Source organism: Pelophylax lessonae, assembly GCF_965119305.1.
Source record: "Pelophylax lessonae genome assembly, chromosome: 8".
NCBI lineage: Eukaryota > Metazoa > Chordata > Amphibia > Anura > Ranidae > Pelophylax > Pelophylax lessonae.
This window is the reverse complement of record NC_138775.1, coordinates 52,977,016-52,990,475: the sequence shown is the minus strand read 5'-3', so window position 1 is coordinate 52,990,475 and position 13,460 is coordinate 52,977,016. Positions and strand designations below refer to the sequence as shown.

At 43.3% G+C, this 13,460-nt stretch overlaps 1 protein-coding gene across 3 annotated transcripts in view; it reads right to left on the bottom strand.

Moving 5' to 3' along the window:
* ATXN7 (ataxin 7) overlaps positions 1 to 13,460 on the bottom strand; it is a 213,729-nt gene that overhangs the window by 25,259 nt on the left and 175,010 nt on the right. For all 3 annotated transcript variants that reach the window (XM_082265407.1, XM_082265406.1, XM_082265408.1), the window contains 3 exons: positions 12,674 to 12,945; positions 6,932 to 7,127; positions 3,919 to 4,040 (listed from right to left, as the gene is read on the bottom strand). In XM_082265407.1, coding sequence (XP_082121533.1) covers positions 3,919 to 4,040; positions 6,932 to 7,127; positions 12,674 to 12,945 — 590 coding nt within the window. The remainder of the gene's footprint in view (positions 1 to 3,918; positions 4,041 to 6,931; positions 7,128 to 12,673; positions 12,946 to 13,460) is intronic.

Here is a 13,460-nt window from a genome sequence, read left to right as displayed (position 1 = left end):
TATGATAAAGAGAAAATACATTTACATAATCTTATAGATACAGCTGGGCTCTTTGAGGGCAACCATAATGTTGATGCGGCCCTCGATGAAAAATTAATTTGACACCAGTGCTGTAGACTAAACAAACTTAGAGGATGCCTTTTCAATGCGAGGGGTATGACTTCTGACAGTTGTCACAGTAACAAGTGTCCCCATTTGAAGATTTTTTCCTGTTTTGATTGCAACTCAAAATGTTGCATTTAGCATCACTTTCATTCCCAGTGGCAACGGTCATCAGGAAAAATGTTAAGTAGTGAATCTTCCTAACAGAGACGTAGACAGCAATTAAAAACTTGTAGACAGAAAGCCAATACTCCCCAAAATCAACCCCCAAGTTTAATAAAACCATATTGTGAACAATAGCGTGAAGGTAAGAAAAATACACCAATGTTTCAGGGCCACAAGTGTGACACCTTGACAATGAGGACCCTTGCTGCCCTGAAACATTGCTGTATTATGGGTGCTCCAGCACTGTTATTTTTACAATATGACCTTATCAAACTTTGAGTTTGATCTCGATGAATGCTGGCTCTCTTTTACAAAGGGTAAATTTACGGGATCACTGTTGGCCGTGCACGCTAATCTATGGCGTTAAGAGTCTCGTGCTGGATGGATGTCTAGAACATTAAAGTCCTGACAGTGGATCTAACCATGTTATCCAAATAAAGTTCAGTCTTTAGTATTATATTAATTATTAAAAGATAAGTGCGCTTCAAACAAAGTGCACTTATGCTTTATGTTTCACCCCAAATGACCCAACCCTTTCCCTGGTACTTACCACCACCCCAAGAAATAACCTTCTATGGGGTTGCCTTCCGATACCGATATGCTTAGGAGATGGTTCCCATAGAAGTCTATGAAGTAACAGAAGATTTTTTTTTTTTTTAACAGAGGATATAAAGCATGGCGGAAACCTTTTGAATGAAGTATGCATCTGGGAAAGGAAAAGGCGGGGGGTGGGGTGGGGAAGAATAGGTGCAATTTGTTTGAATGTGCACAGATCCTTTAACCAGTTACCTGAATGGAATATTTTTGATGATAATAATATAATGATGGTGGATTTCATTATCAAATTTTGCTGGCGTGTAAAAACACCTACCTAGTGCTGGAGAATGGTTAATTACAAACTGTTGGAAGAGGTAATAAAGCTCCTGTAAGTTTTGAAGAACTGTATTAATACTAAAAGAACAAAAAAAGCAGAAAACAGAAGAATATAAAATAAAAAGTTACAGAGACATGGACCTGAGACTGAAAGAAATCCTGCCTTGCCCTTTTAAACAATTTTTCCCTTTCAGGATTCCCCCATTCACACATTGGAGGTGGATGGGGAAAACACCAATTATTGCTGCAAGCACTGATGAAGCAAAAATATAATTGAAAATCCTGTTTGGGGGAAGTTGATCGCAAGATCAACTCTCAAACAGGGATGACCACACAAGGATTGAAGTTCAGTAGGAAGTTTGTCGGAATTTCCATCCATGTATGGCCAGCTTTAGGCAGACTAAAAAATGAAGATGCTGAACGAAAGTTAGGGAGACACGAACAGATCCTCTCACACTGTAGTTTCGTACCAAGACAGACCATTCCAGAAAAGACCAATAAAGAGGTAACAGGGCCCCAAATTCAAGTCTGAATTACTGCTTGTGTTTCCCAAGGCAAGCAGATTCTCCATTCTGTTCTCCTGTAAAGTGTTACAGAAGAAATGAGTGGAAGAGTTTTTTTTTTTTTTTTTTAATGGAGGATAAAAGAAAAGGCAAACCATCCTGGAGTCTCTGTGGAATCCTCCATGCCCTTGTCTTGTGTCCCATGCTCTATCACACGGTGAATATATGAGTCAGGGATAAACCGGGCGGCTTTTAATATTCTACTTACAAAAGCACCATATTATTGTACACAGCAGTCACACACGTATCTTGCAAAGAGCCTCAGCTAAACTTCTGGTGAAAAGAACCAAGTGAAATCGGGAAATGTAAACCACACCATCTACAAGTGGACATGGGTTAACCTACACAAACAGAAATTATATTGACAGGGAATAGTTATAAGCTTGTTAAAAAATAAAATATATTAACAACTGATATCCTCCACCTTTCTAGACCAGGGATCCTTTCCGATGATGCTAAGGGTTTCTGGAGCAGTGGCAGAGTAACTCCCCAAATGCAGTGTTAATTTCCTCGACTAAAACGTTTTCGTCGACTAAATTAACACATTTTTAGTCTACTAAAATACGACTAAAACAATTCAGATGACTAAAATACAACTAAAACTAAAATGGCATTTTAGTCTTCAGACTAAAATACAACTTAGGCTCCATGTACACGGGACGCTGGAAATGGCCGTTTAGGAGCAGTTGGGCGTTTTTTTTTTTTAGAAGCCCCTGAACCCATCTACATTTTATCTTATCTGTCCATGTACACCAGATTGTTTGCGGTCGTTTGCGGGCAGTTACGTTCAGGGACTTTTTTTTAGAACGCAATTATTTGCGTTCGAACGTGTGTTTCCCGGCGTTTCAAACGCAAAAACGCGACCGAACGCGATGACCCGCGTTTGGCGTTCGCGTTTTTCCATTTTAAAGGGGAATAATTTTTTTGACCTCTAGGAACGGTTCTAAACGCAAACGCCCGCTAAACCCGGGTACAAATGCGACCGAACGGACGTTTCAAACGTCCTAAAATTTCCAGCATTCAAAGGGACTTTTAACAACTAAATCGAAATTTGCTGCCAAAATTAACACTGGTGCATGCTCAAAGCTTAATACCATAAATAACATATCTGATTTTTGACTCCAGGACCAGCAGTAGTATATAATGAGTTTGGAAATTGTAGAGAAATGCTTAAATAATGCATTACAAATTACAATTGAACTACACCCATTCGATTTTAGTCGACTAAAATGTAGGACGTTTTAGTCGACTAAAATGTAGGACGTTTTAGTCGACTAAAATGTAGGACGTTTTACTCGACTAAAATGTAGGACGTTTTAGTCGACTAAAATGTAGGACGTTTTAGTCGACTAAAATGTAGGACGTTTTAGTCGACTAAAATGTAGGACGTTTTAGTCGACTAAAATGTAGGACGTTTTAGTCGACTAAATACGACTAAAACTAAAACACTTGCAGAAGACTAAAATGGGACTTAAACTAAAATGCCATTTTAGTCCTAAGACTAAAACTAAATTGAAATTTGCTGCCAAAATTAACACTGCCCAAATGACAATGCTTGTATAGTTCCAGGGAAGAGATCATTCAGCAAATGGGACCAATGCCTTTCTTCTTTTCTCACAGATACCCAAATACTGACTGCAATGATCTTTTTAACTGTCTGAAGTGGAATTCCACCAACAAAACCAGTGTAACTGAGCATTCTTCATTTCACTGAAGACCATTGTAAGAAAGCACCTCTTCAATGGACCACCAACAAAAGCAGGCCCCTCTCCCATTGACCACCAAGGAAAGGGGACACCTCTCTCACTAACCTGCAATGTAAGGGGGCGCCCATCTCCCTGACCACCAAAAAATAACTTCGCAAAAGTTCCCTAAAACCTGAAAATGATTTCAAGCATTCCTTCAGGCTAAAAAGAAGTTGAGAACGGCTAAACTATGGACAGCAACTAAAAAGGGTGCTTATCTAACAGAACAAACATTTCTTCCCATCTGTATAAAAAGTAAACCAATTAAGTAAACCAGCTTTCTACTGTTGTTCCCTAATTACAAAATGCTATTGTGAGATTTAAAGCAGTCACTATTGGGAAGACCAAAAGTAACTCCGGTCTCAATGGTGTCACTAGTCCGTGTTCCAACTGACTGCCTTCACTTTATGCAGCTTTACTGAGGAGCTGAGCTCCAGAAATGACATTTCATTAGCCAAGAAATCACCTACCTCCACATCTGGGAGTTTAGATGTTTGTCCACCATGAAGTTAAGTGCACATCGGATGTGGTCCCACCGCTTGTCGAAAACGTAATACCCCCTTCCAATCTGTCTGCTACCAAACGAGCAAAACTGTAAGAAGAAAATGCAAGAAGTAATTTTTAAAATATATGCTGCTTACTTTCACACCACACTATGCATATTTAAGGAAAACACTTCACTGTATTAGTAAACTAAGAAAACAAGAACCTACAGTTTCCTGAATATAGCTTTAGATAATCTTTCCAAAACCTAGGACACTCAGGTATATCAACTCAAGTTTTGAGTTCTGTACCTGTTTGTGCCTCAATTCAATATGCAAACACATCGACCAATAATGGAGAAGAAGGCAGAGGACAGAACTTACCTTCATCAGCTGAAGGACACGTGTCAAACGCACTGTACATCACTGAATCATTGTAATGTAATGGGGGCACAGAGAAAACAATTGTTTTCTATGTGCCCTAGCAACGACCCATGTTAAATCGGTACAGAAAAAGGCAAGTCACCGTATATAGTGTGAATGAGCCCTAAATGTAAGAGCATGCACCTCTCGTCTTGCAGTTAGTGTTTGTAAAGGCTCAATTTTTTTTTATAACAAAGATGTCACACTTACCTGCTCTTTGTAATGGTTTTGCACAGAGTAGTCCCGATCCCTTCTCAGGTCCCCTGCTACTGCCAACACAGAGTGCCCCTATAGCAAGCTGCTTGCTCTGGGAGCACTCGTGCATGCTTGCTCCTGAGCCACAGCTTGCACAGCTCAGCTTGGCCCCACCCCACCACCTCCTCACTGGCTGTGATTGACAACAGTGGGAGAAAATGACTCCCACTGCGGTGCCTCAGCAAATGAGAAGGGAGAGACCCAGGAGAGCCTGTGCTCTCGTGCACATTATACGATTAGGATCGGGCTCAGGTTAATATCAGGGAGGTTGTGGGGGGAGCAGCACACTGCAGGGTTTTTTACCGTCATGCATAGTATATGAATTTAAAAAACCTTCAGCCTTTAGAACCACTTTAATGTATTCGTTCACTAACTTTAATGTAATTCTACATTCCCTAAAATTGGAAGTTTTGTAAAGAAAATTTTAGATGAAAGTACTACATATATTGCAAAGATTGCAGATTTTTACCTGCTTCCACTCTGTGGATACAAACACTTTTTCTCTGTGAGCCAATTATTTTCTTAAGAAAGCCAAATGTGAGATACTGCAGGACATAAAGCATCTAAACTAACAATTTGGTCGGTACTGATTATGTGGAACAGAACTACATGTCCCATCATGCTCCAGCATTCTCAGACGTATTCTCCGAAGATCAAAGAACAAAATTTCCTCGTGTCACCAAACCAATATTAAAAACTACATTTTATTATTGGAATGAAAAGGTTACTACTGGTACTATTGGTTAAAAATTCAGAGTTCACAAAGAAAAACGAACCTCTAAAGAAAATCCAAAGTGTTTTTTTAAATTACAAGAGGAGACCTAACTTGGAGTCACACAATACCGATCTGATGATTGCTGTGGGCTCTGGGCTTTTTTTGGCTTCACAGATCTGTTTCCTAGCTTCTAGTGATCAAAATCTATTTGCTACCTTTAAAGAAATGAATCCTCTCTAAAAATAAATAAAACTAGCACTACCATGGCTAGAAGGTAGAGTTTTTGACAGAAGAAAATTTAGATGCATCTCTTGAACACGGATGACGAAAGAGTTTATTTACTAAAGGCAAATCCACTGTGCACTGAAAGTGCACTTGGAAGTGCAGTCGCTGTAGATCTGAGGGGATCATGCAAGAAAAAAAAAAAGCACTTTTGCTTGCACATGATTGGATGATAGAAATCAGCAGAACTTCCCCTCATTTCTGATCCTTCCCTTCAGATCTACAGCGACTGCACTTTGAAGTGCACTTGTAGTGCATTACCGGATCTGCCTTTAGTAAATCGACCGCATTGTCAGTCACTGTCTAAAATACGTGTAACTAATCTAAAAGTTCAGTTACGCTTTAACCAGTGGCGGCTAGTGCTCAATTATTTAAGGGGGTGCGGTGGCATACAACCCCCCCCCCCCCCCCCGGCCAGCTCCGCATTCACCCCATCCAGTCGTGGGTTTTCAGGCTTCTCCTCCCAGCTAATCTGGTCTTAAGATCCGCCTCCAGTCCTGATTGTCTGGGAGGAGAAGCCGGAAGACAATAGCAAATACGGATTTGTTAATGTCAGAAGTGGGTTATTAAAGCCAATTGGAGCCTCAGGCTCTAATCGTGTGCTTCCAAAAAAAAAAAATACACTCATAAAAACCTATGAATCAGGTGGCTCGCATAGAAATTAGGGGGGTGGCGCTCCTTAAGGACTGGCAGCCGCTGGCTTCAACAATGGTAGCATGGAGTTTTGGGGAATATTAAGGCTGTAGAGTCACAATGACATATGAGCATTATTACTTGCCGCCGAAGTTCATCTTAAAAGGCTTTAACCTTTTGAAAAACGTAATAAATGCTAATTTTCTTGCAGGTAAAAATAAAAAATAAAATAAGTGCATTTGTTATTTTTGTTCTAAGAAGCCTGGTGAGCACTGCACCTACGATTAGCAGATAGCGGTGCAATGTCCGGCTCCTGCAGACCCAGGATAGCTGTCTGCCAGTAACTCTGATTCGGGGAGGCAGTTACCTGAGAGAAAGAAGATCAATGAACTATGGGGATGTTTGCGAGCACCCTCGTAGTTCATTGCAGCTGACGGTACTTGTAGTCTATTCAGAAAAACTGTGAATGAATAACATGGCTGTGTGGGCAGAGCCCCGCATGGCCTTGCCATTTTCAATTTGTGACAGCGGGTGCGAGAAGAGGTTACCCTAAAAACAGGTGGGACATGTAACATGTTTCAAAGGTGAACTTATCAACTTAAAATGTAAGTAACTAGAAGTGGTTATTTTATTATTTGGTTTTGGCAGACTCTGGTGAAAAATTTTGGTAAGCTCTGATTTCTCCCCACTTACAGCTGCAGGCCGAGGGTGGTGGTCTGAGTAATGACAATCCAGTTTTTCAGCAGGTTCCTCCTTTTCATCCCCTTCCCCTTCATCGCTAGATAAGCGGGAGGTTGGCTCAGCTGCAGGTACGACCGGTTGAGACTCATGCACCGATGGTGAGCCGCTGGGAGCATTACCGCTGTGCTGCGCTGGGTAACTTGATGGCCTACAGAAACACAGTGGAAAAGTACAAGTTTATTAGTAGCTTTACATGCAAATCATCTTCTATGTTCACAAGGGAGACAGTGAAGTCCTTAAAATCTCAGTTTACTTAATACATTAAAAGGCTGGCAGTTAAAGCTAAATGAGCTTAGCAGCATAAACCTTTTGATATAAAATTTGCAGAGGAGTTGCTCCACAGGGTCTGCAGCTTCAGAGGTCAGTGACGGTGCATTTGTAAGCCTATGCAAATAATGGGATTTTTGGACTTACCGTAAAATCCATTTCTTTGAGTTCATCGACAGACACCGTGCTCCATAAATCATAACTACTAACTAAGTTATATTGCCTCCTCCAGGAGTAGGACTAGGCGGAACAAAAACCCCCTGAATACACCCATGGGCCGTCCTCAGCTTGGTATAGAACCCCCCTCTCTGCTCTAGGTAATCAGTTTAGTAGCAAGCAGTATTATAAGCATCAGAATAGAGTGGTGGGTGCTGTGTCCTTCGATGAACTCAGATAAATGGATTTTACGGTAAGTACAAAAATCTTTTCTTTCGTTCATTGACGGACACAGCGCTTCAAAAATCAACTACTGGGACATCCAAACGCAGTGCCAAAAAAGGAAAATGAGGGGTGGGGAAAATAATCCAAGGCTAAACATAAGTGCCCTTAACCAGGACACAGGAGCCTTAACCGGGTCACAGGAGCCGCGTCTGAAAAATAAAAGTTTAAAGAAAAATAAAAGTTTAAAGAAAAACACCCCTCAAGCGGGAACAGCCCCTCTTAAACAGCAGCCTGCAAAACTTTGTAGCCAAAAGAAGCATCTACAGATGTGGAAGTGGCCGCCTTGCAAACTTGCGATATTGATGCCTGATGACAGAAGGCCCAAGAAGCACTCAGCACCCGAGTAGAATGCATTGTGACACGGAAAGGTGGAACCTGACCTTTAATGGAATAGGCCTGAGTCACCTTCTGAGTTCCCGTCTGCCTGTCTGGAGATGGTAGCCGAAGAAGCGGCCAGCCCTGTTCTTGGTCTGTCCATAACCACAAAAAGCAAGTCTGACCTCCGAAAGGACTCAGTAGTTGCCAGATACACCCGAATAGCACGAACCACATCCAAGGTATGCAAAGCAAATGCCTTGGGCTGAACCGGCTTGGGACACAAGGAAAGCAATACAATGTCCTCATTCAAATGGAAGTCAGAGACAACTTTGGGCAGGAATGATGGACAGGGATGAAGAACCACTTTATCCCTAAAGTGGACCACTAAATAGGGACTGCGACAGGATAATTCCACCAATTCGGATACCCTGCGGGCCGAGGTAACAGCCACCAAGAAAGTCACCTTCTGGGATAATGTAGACAAGGGAATGTCCCGAATTTTCTCAAATGGGGGTTTCTGGAGAACCAAGAAATTTAAAACCCATGACGGCAAAAGAGACCGTACAGGTGGAGCCACGTGTCAAACCCCCTGAATGAAGGTACAAACTAAAGAGTGCATGGCTAGGGGCCTCCGAAAGAAGATTGCCGGGGCAGGCACCTTGGCCCTTGATGGTACTCAAGGCCAACTTCTGATCAACGTCCCGTTGAAGAAAGGTTAAGATCCGAGCCACAGAAAAGGGTCGAGGATGAGCGCCAACCGACCCAACCGAAAAGGGTCTAGGACGTCCTTGCCTTCACCATAGTAGGGATCACTAATGCAGACAAACCTATATCCCTCAGTACCTGGCTTTCAATAGCTAAGCCATTCAAACCAGCGACTGTAAAGCAGGATGGTAGATTAGCCTTTGGGACACTGGTCTTCTCTGGGAGGAAGAGCTCCCAAGGGAATTTTACGGCCACCAGGATGATTGGAAGATCCTCACAGGAACTGCAGAAGAAGCCTGAGCCGAGTATGATACTGGTCTTACCGTGGCCCTTGAACACCTGCGGCGTCTGCCAGAGGTCCCCGTGACCTTGTCACGAAATTCGGTATTCTCCTGTGGAGCTGAACCTGTTAAAAAGAAGCTGCATGGAGGACTGTGCAAACAGAAATGTCTTCAAGGTGGATACCACCAAACTCAGAACCTTTAAAGGAAATACATCTGCACAAGGAGACTCGGGACCTGAAAAATACCAAACTTTGCACCCCTTTCTGGGTACCCCCAAAGAAATTTTTCGGATCTCAAGCTCACAAAAGAAGTCCACGGGGCCGGAAACCAGCGTAGATGTCCCCCCACCCCAATAATGGGTGAGGGCAGACCTTCATGCTGAAGGGGTCTTGCCTGCTGGCCCCGTGACACCAGCTCTAGGCTTACCAGACCAAGGTTGCTTGATACCTCCCGGGGAAGGATTTAAAAGATCTATTTCCCTTATTCTCCATCCCAGAAGCATGAAAGAATTTTCTATGGGCTGAGAAGGAGGGACTCCATCTGCGACGAGGCTCCTTCTCTTTCCTTGACTGTGGCAGGAAGGTACCCCCCCCCCCCCCCCGTGATACCCTTAATGATGTCATCCGGGGTAGCCGCAAAAAGGCAATCGCCTTGAAATGGCAGATCAATGAGAGCTTTCTTTGAGGCATGATCTGCGGACCAATTCTTAAGCCACAGCATGCGCCTAATCCCCACTGTTGAAACAGAAAGTTTGGACAGCACAGGAGCTATATCCAAAGCTGCATCACAAAAACTGCAGTCCATGGACCAACTGGTCCGCTAAATCAACATAAGCAGCGTGGACCTGCTCACTCCCCAGGCCCTGGCACAAGAGCTTGGCCCATTCAGTTAGGATCTGAGACACCAGGGCTGAAGCAAAGACTGGCCACAATGCCGAACCAGCCATAGTAAACATGCTGCGTGCCACAGTCTCCGCTTTCCGTTTAGCCGATTCCTCTACTGGGATCATGGTTGCTCTATTTAACGTTAAAACAGGAGGGTCCACCACTGGTGAACTAGTCCACCTTTAAACGTGACTCCTCAAAAGGGTAACGTACAGCAAAACTTTTGGGGCCCACAAAGAGTCATTTTGGTTGTTTCCATTCCTTACAGGAAAACCTGTCAAAATAAGGCACATAAGGAAAACAGCTTTGGAGTACAGGGCGACTTATGCGTACCACACGACACAGCCAAATCCGTGGCTACATCAACCGCATCCTCCATTATTAAAGTCTCATGCACTGCAGTGATAAGTGCATCTACCAGCGCTTTTTCATTTGCTGCTGCGACTATAAAGGAATCAGATGAGACAGACTGAGCAGGGGAAGGCAGGGGGCGCTTCTTCATAGGCCTTTGCCCACACGCCACTTCCACCCGGGACACTGAGGACTGCAGGAACACCGTCAGTGCAACCCCAGGGGTCTCCGCTGCATTCTCTGCCCTAGGACTCCCACCAGACTCTAGGTCCAGACAGGGGGGAAAGGGAGTGGGAGAAGCCCAGCTCACTGAGGGATCTAAGGGTGGGAGAAGGGAACCTGCAGGTTACCCGCATCCACCCCAAAAAACGCCAAAAAGGGGGGGGGGTGTGTTCTTACCCTTCCATGGTGCAGGTAACGCTCCAGACAGAATCCTCACCAACGAAGTAGGGAAGCTTTTGGCCAAGGGACCACTGCAACTCAGACCGAAGCCAGGTCGTATGAGTTTACCTCGCAGGCCAGCCACTGTCTGAGGTTTTGTCCCGGCAGACCTAGCGCGTAGCTGCGGTCTGCACGCGCTCCCTGGCTGGGCTGAGGGGACCACTGGAGATTTCCAGCACGTCACCCAGCCCAGCAGTTGATTGTAGATCTCCCAAAAGAACAAAAAAGATGTAAGGAAAGAGAAAAAATTGCTAGGACCAGAGGTCTTAGCCGGGAGTCTAGGTCCTTACTTCTGACTAGACCGATTAAAACCGATTACCTAGAGCAGAGAGGGGGGGGGGGGTATATACCAAACTGAGGAAGGCCCATGGGTGTAGCCTGGTGTTTTTTGTTCTGCCTTGTCCTACTCCTGGAGGAGGCAATATAACCCAGTAGTTATGATTTATGGAGCTCTGTGTCCGTCAAAGAACGAAAGAGAAATTTAAATTTCCATAGCCTTTTCACAGTCCTACTTTAATGGTAAATTCACATGTATGTGTTGTGTTACGGTGTAGCAACACACATTGTGTGCTGCAAATAATTTTTAAGGCACCCCCAATGCACATATGTTTTAGCCCACAGCAACTCACAGATGAGAACACTTTGTGCCTTGTTGTTCTGTGTGTGTTAAGTGGTGAACCTGTGTTGGCATGGGTCAATATCCTATTCAAAATGAAGCAGTCTATCCTAACACAATGCATAATAACGCATCGAGACAGTGCGAATCAAGCTTGAATCAATGTATGAATTTTTGGACAGGTCTTACCCTAATATATGGTTAACAATGGGAAAACAGCAGGACCTTTAGCTGCAATTAAAGACAACTGGGCCTTCAGTTTTTCTGCAATCTAATGCCCCGTACACACGTGCAGACTTTTGTCTGCAGACTTACCAAAATCATATAATATGAGGTCAAACCTAAACACTTTCAATTTGTATGCAATCCGGCAGGCCCTTGCACTACATAGAATATCTAAATCTAAAGACAAAAGTCTTCAGATAATCTGCACGTGTGTACGGGGCATAAGTTTAAAATGTTAAATGGTGAAATGCTTGTTCAGTCTTTTAACACCATGGGGTTGATGTACTAAAACTGGAGTGCAAAATCTGGTACAACTCTGCATAGAAACCTACCAGTTTCCAGGTTTTTTATCACAGCTAAAATTTAACAAGCTGAAGTTAGAAGCTGATTGGCTACCATGCACAGCTGCACCAGATTTTGCACACTCCACTTTTAGCAAATCAACCATATTGTTTCCTCAACCTTCTCTTCCACCAACAATTTTTCTGAAAGAGTAATAATTTGTACAATCAGGTATTATTGCAACTCTTGGCTCTTCTGTAGTCTCAATCAGTCCCCATTTTCTGGAAAAACCAAAGTATGGCTTGGTGAAAAAAAAAAAAAAAAAAGTGTCCCACTCAGATCCCAGCAGTGTTATCAGTCCTGTCCAGTTCTACCCTGCTAGACCCCAGAACCCCAATTCCCTTTCGCCATATTATAGGGGAATGTGTCCTGTAGTACATGAGGGGACAACTGGGTTGATGTGCATGTGAAGAGGTGTCCTGAATTTTCTTTGGTCTGTGAAGGTTCTCATTTAGCCATGTCATAGTATATCTAGTAGAAGTTAGTCACATTCGAATGGGCTTGTTCTATAAAGCGGAATACATTTTACAGCTCATCTAAGCCACTTCTTCAGTTTTAACAGTGTGAGGAACATACCCCAGCATTTTTATCTGTCAATAAAACCATCGCCATAATCTAAACACCATGAAATCTGTTAAAGCAAATGTTGATAGTCCAAGAACAGAGTGGGAGTTTTTTTTTTTAACTCAGACAGACTTTTAGTAATAAAATACCACGATAGTGGCATAATCCTGTTTTTTTATGATTTTGATCAAAGCTTGGCAAAGTATGCATTGTGTGTATAGGAAAGGTACAGGTTGCACCATGCACACAGCCTCACCTTGGAAGACTGGGGTTGTGAGGCTTGGCCTTGCTGGGTACTGAAGGCTTCACTTCAGGAGCAGAGTGTCCATGAGAGTTTTGGTGCGGTTCCTGGGAAGATTTTGAAGGTGAGGGATGCGGTTCCCTGAGCGCAGACGTCTGCTGCTGCTGCTGTTGCTCAGCATGACGAAGCTGTTCTTTTTCCCTGGTTTTATTTTTGTGCTCAGCTAATAACACGTCAAAACCTTTCTTGCGCCCTTGTACTGCTCTCCGGTAGCCTAAGGAATGTGCCTAGGGAAGATGAGGTTTACGTTAGTGAGGCTGGGAAGAGGACATTCATAAAACAAGTTCTTTGGTTGCTTTAAACTAAATAATGACATGATGTGCCCTTCTATAAGTACCTTAGCCTTTCATTTTGCATTGATATAAATGCAGTCAGGTAGTCACAGAAAATTCTATTACTGCTTCACTTACAGCGAGGCCCACTCAACCTGTCTACACCTGCAACCAGCCGGTTATGTAACAAAGCCAAACCTTAATTTTCATTGCCGTCTGTGTCCCCATTGAGGAGATTTACCCTCATTTCCTGAAGGGACAGAAGTGAAGGTAAATCTCTCCAGAAGGGACATCAAACTGCAACAAAACACTTTATTCTAGGTAAACAGGAAGTTTTAGAAGCAGTCAAGTTTTACTGTGTGCAACTTCCTGTCCCAGGGATGACTGTTTCCCTAATTTATTGAATAACCATCCATATTACCATCCCACACGTTCCTGGAAAAGGCTCGAAGATATTGGGTGCTGCAGCA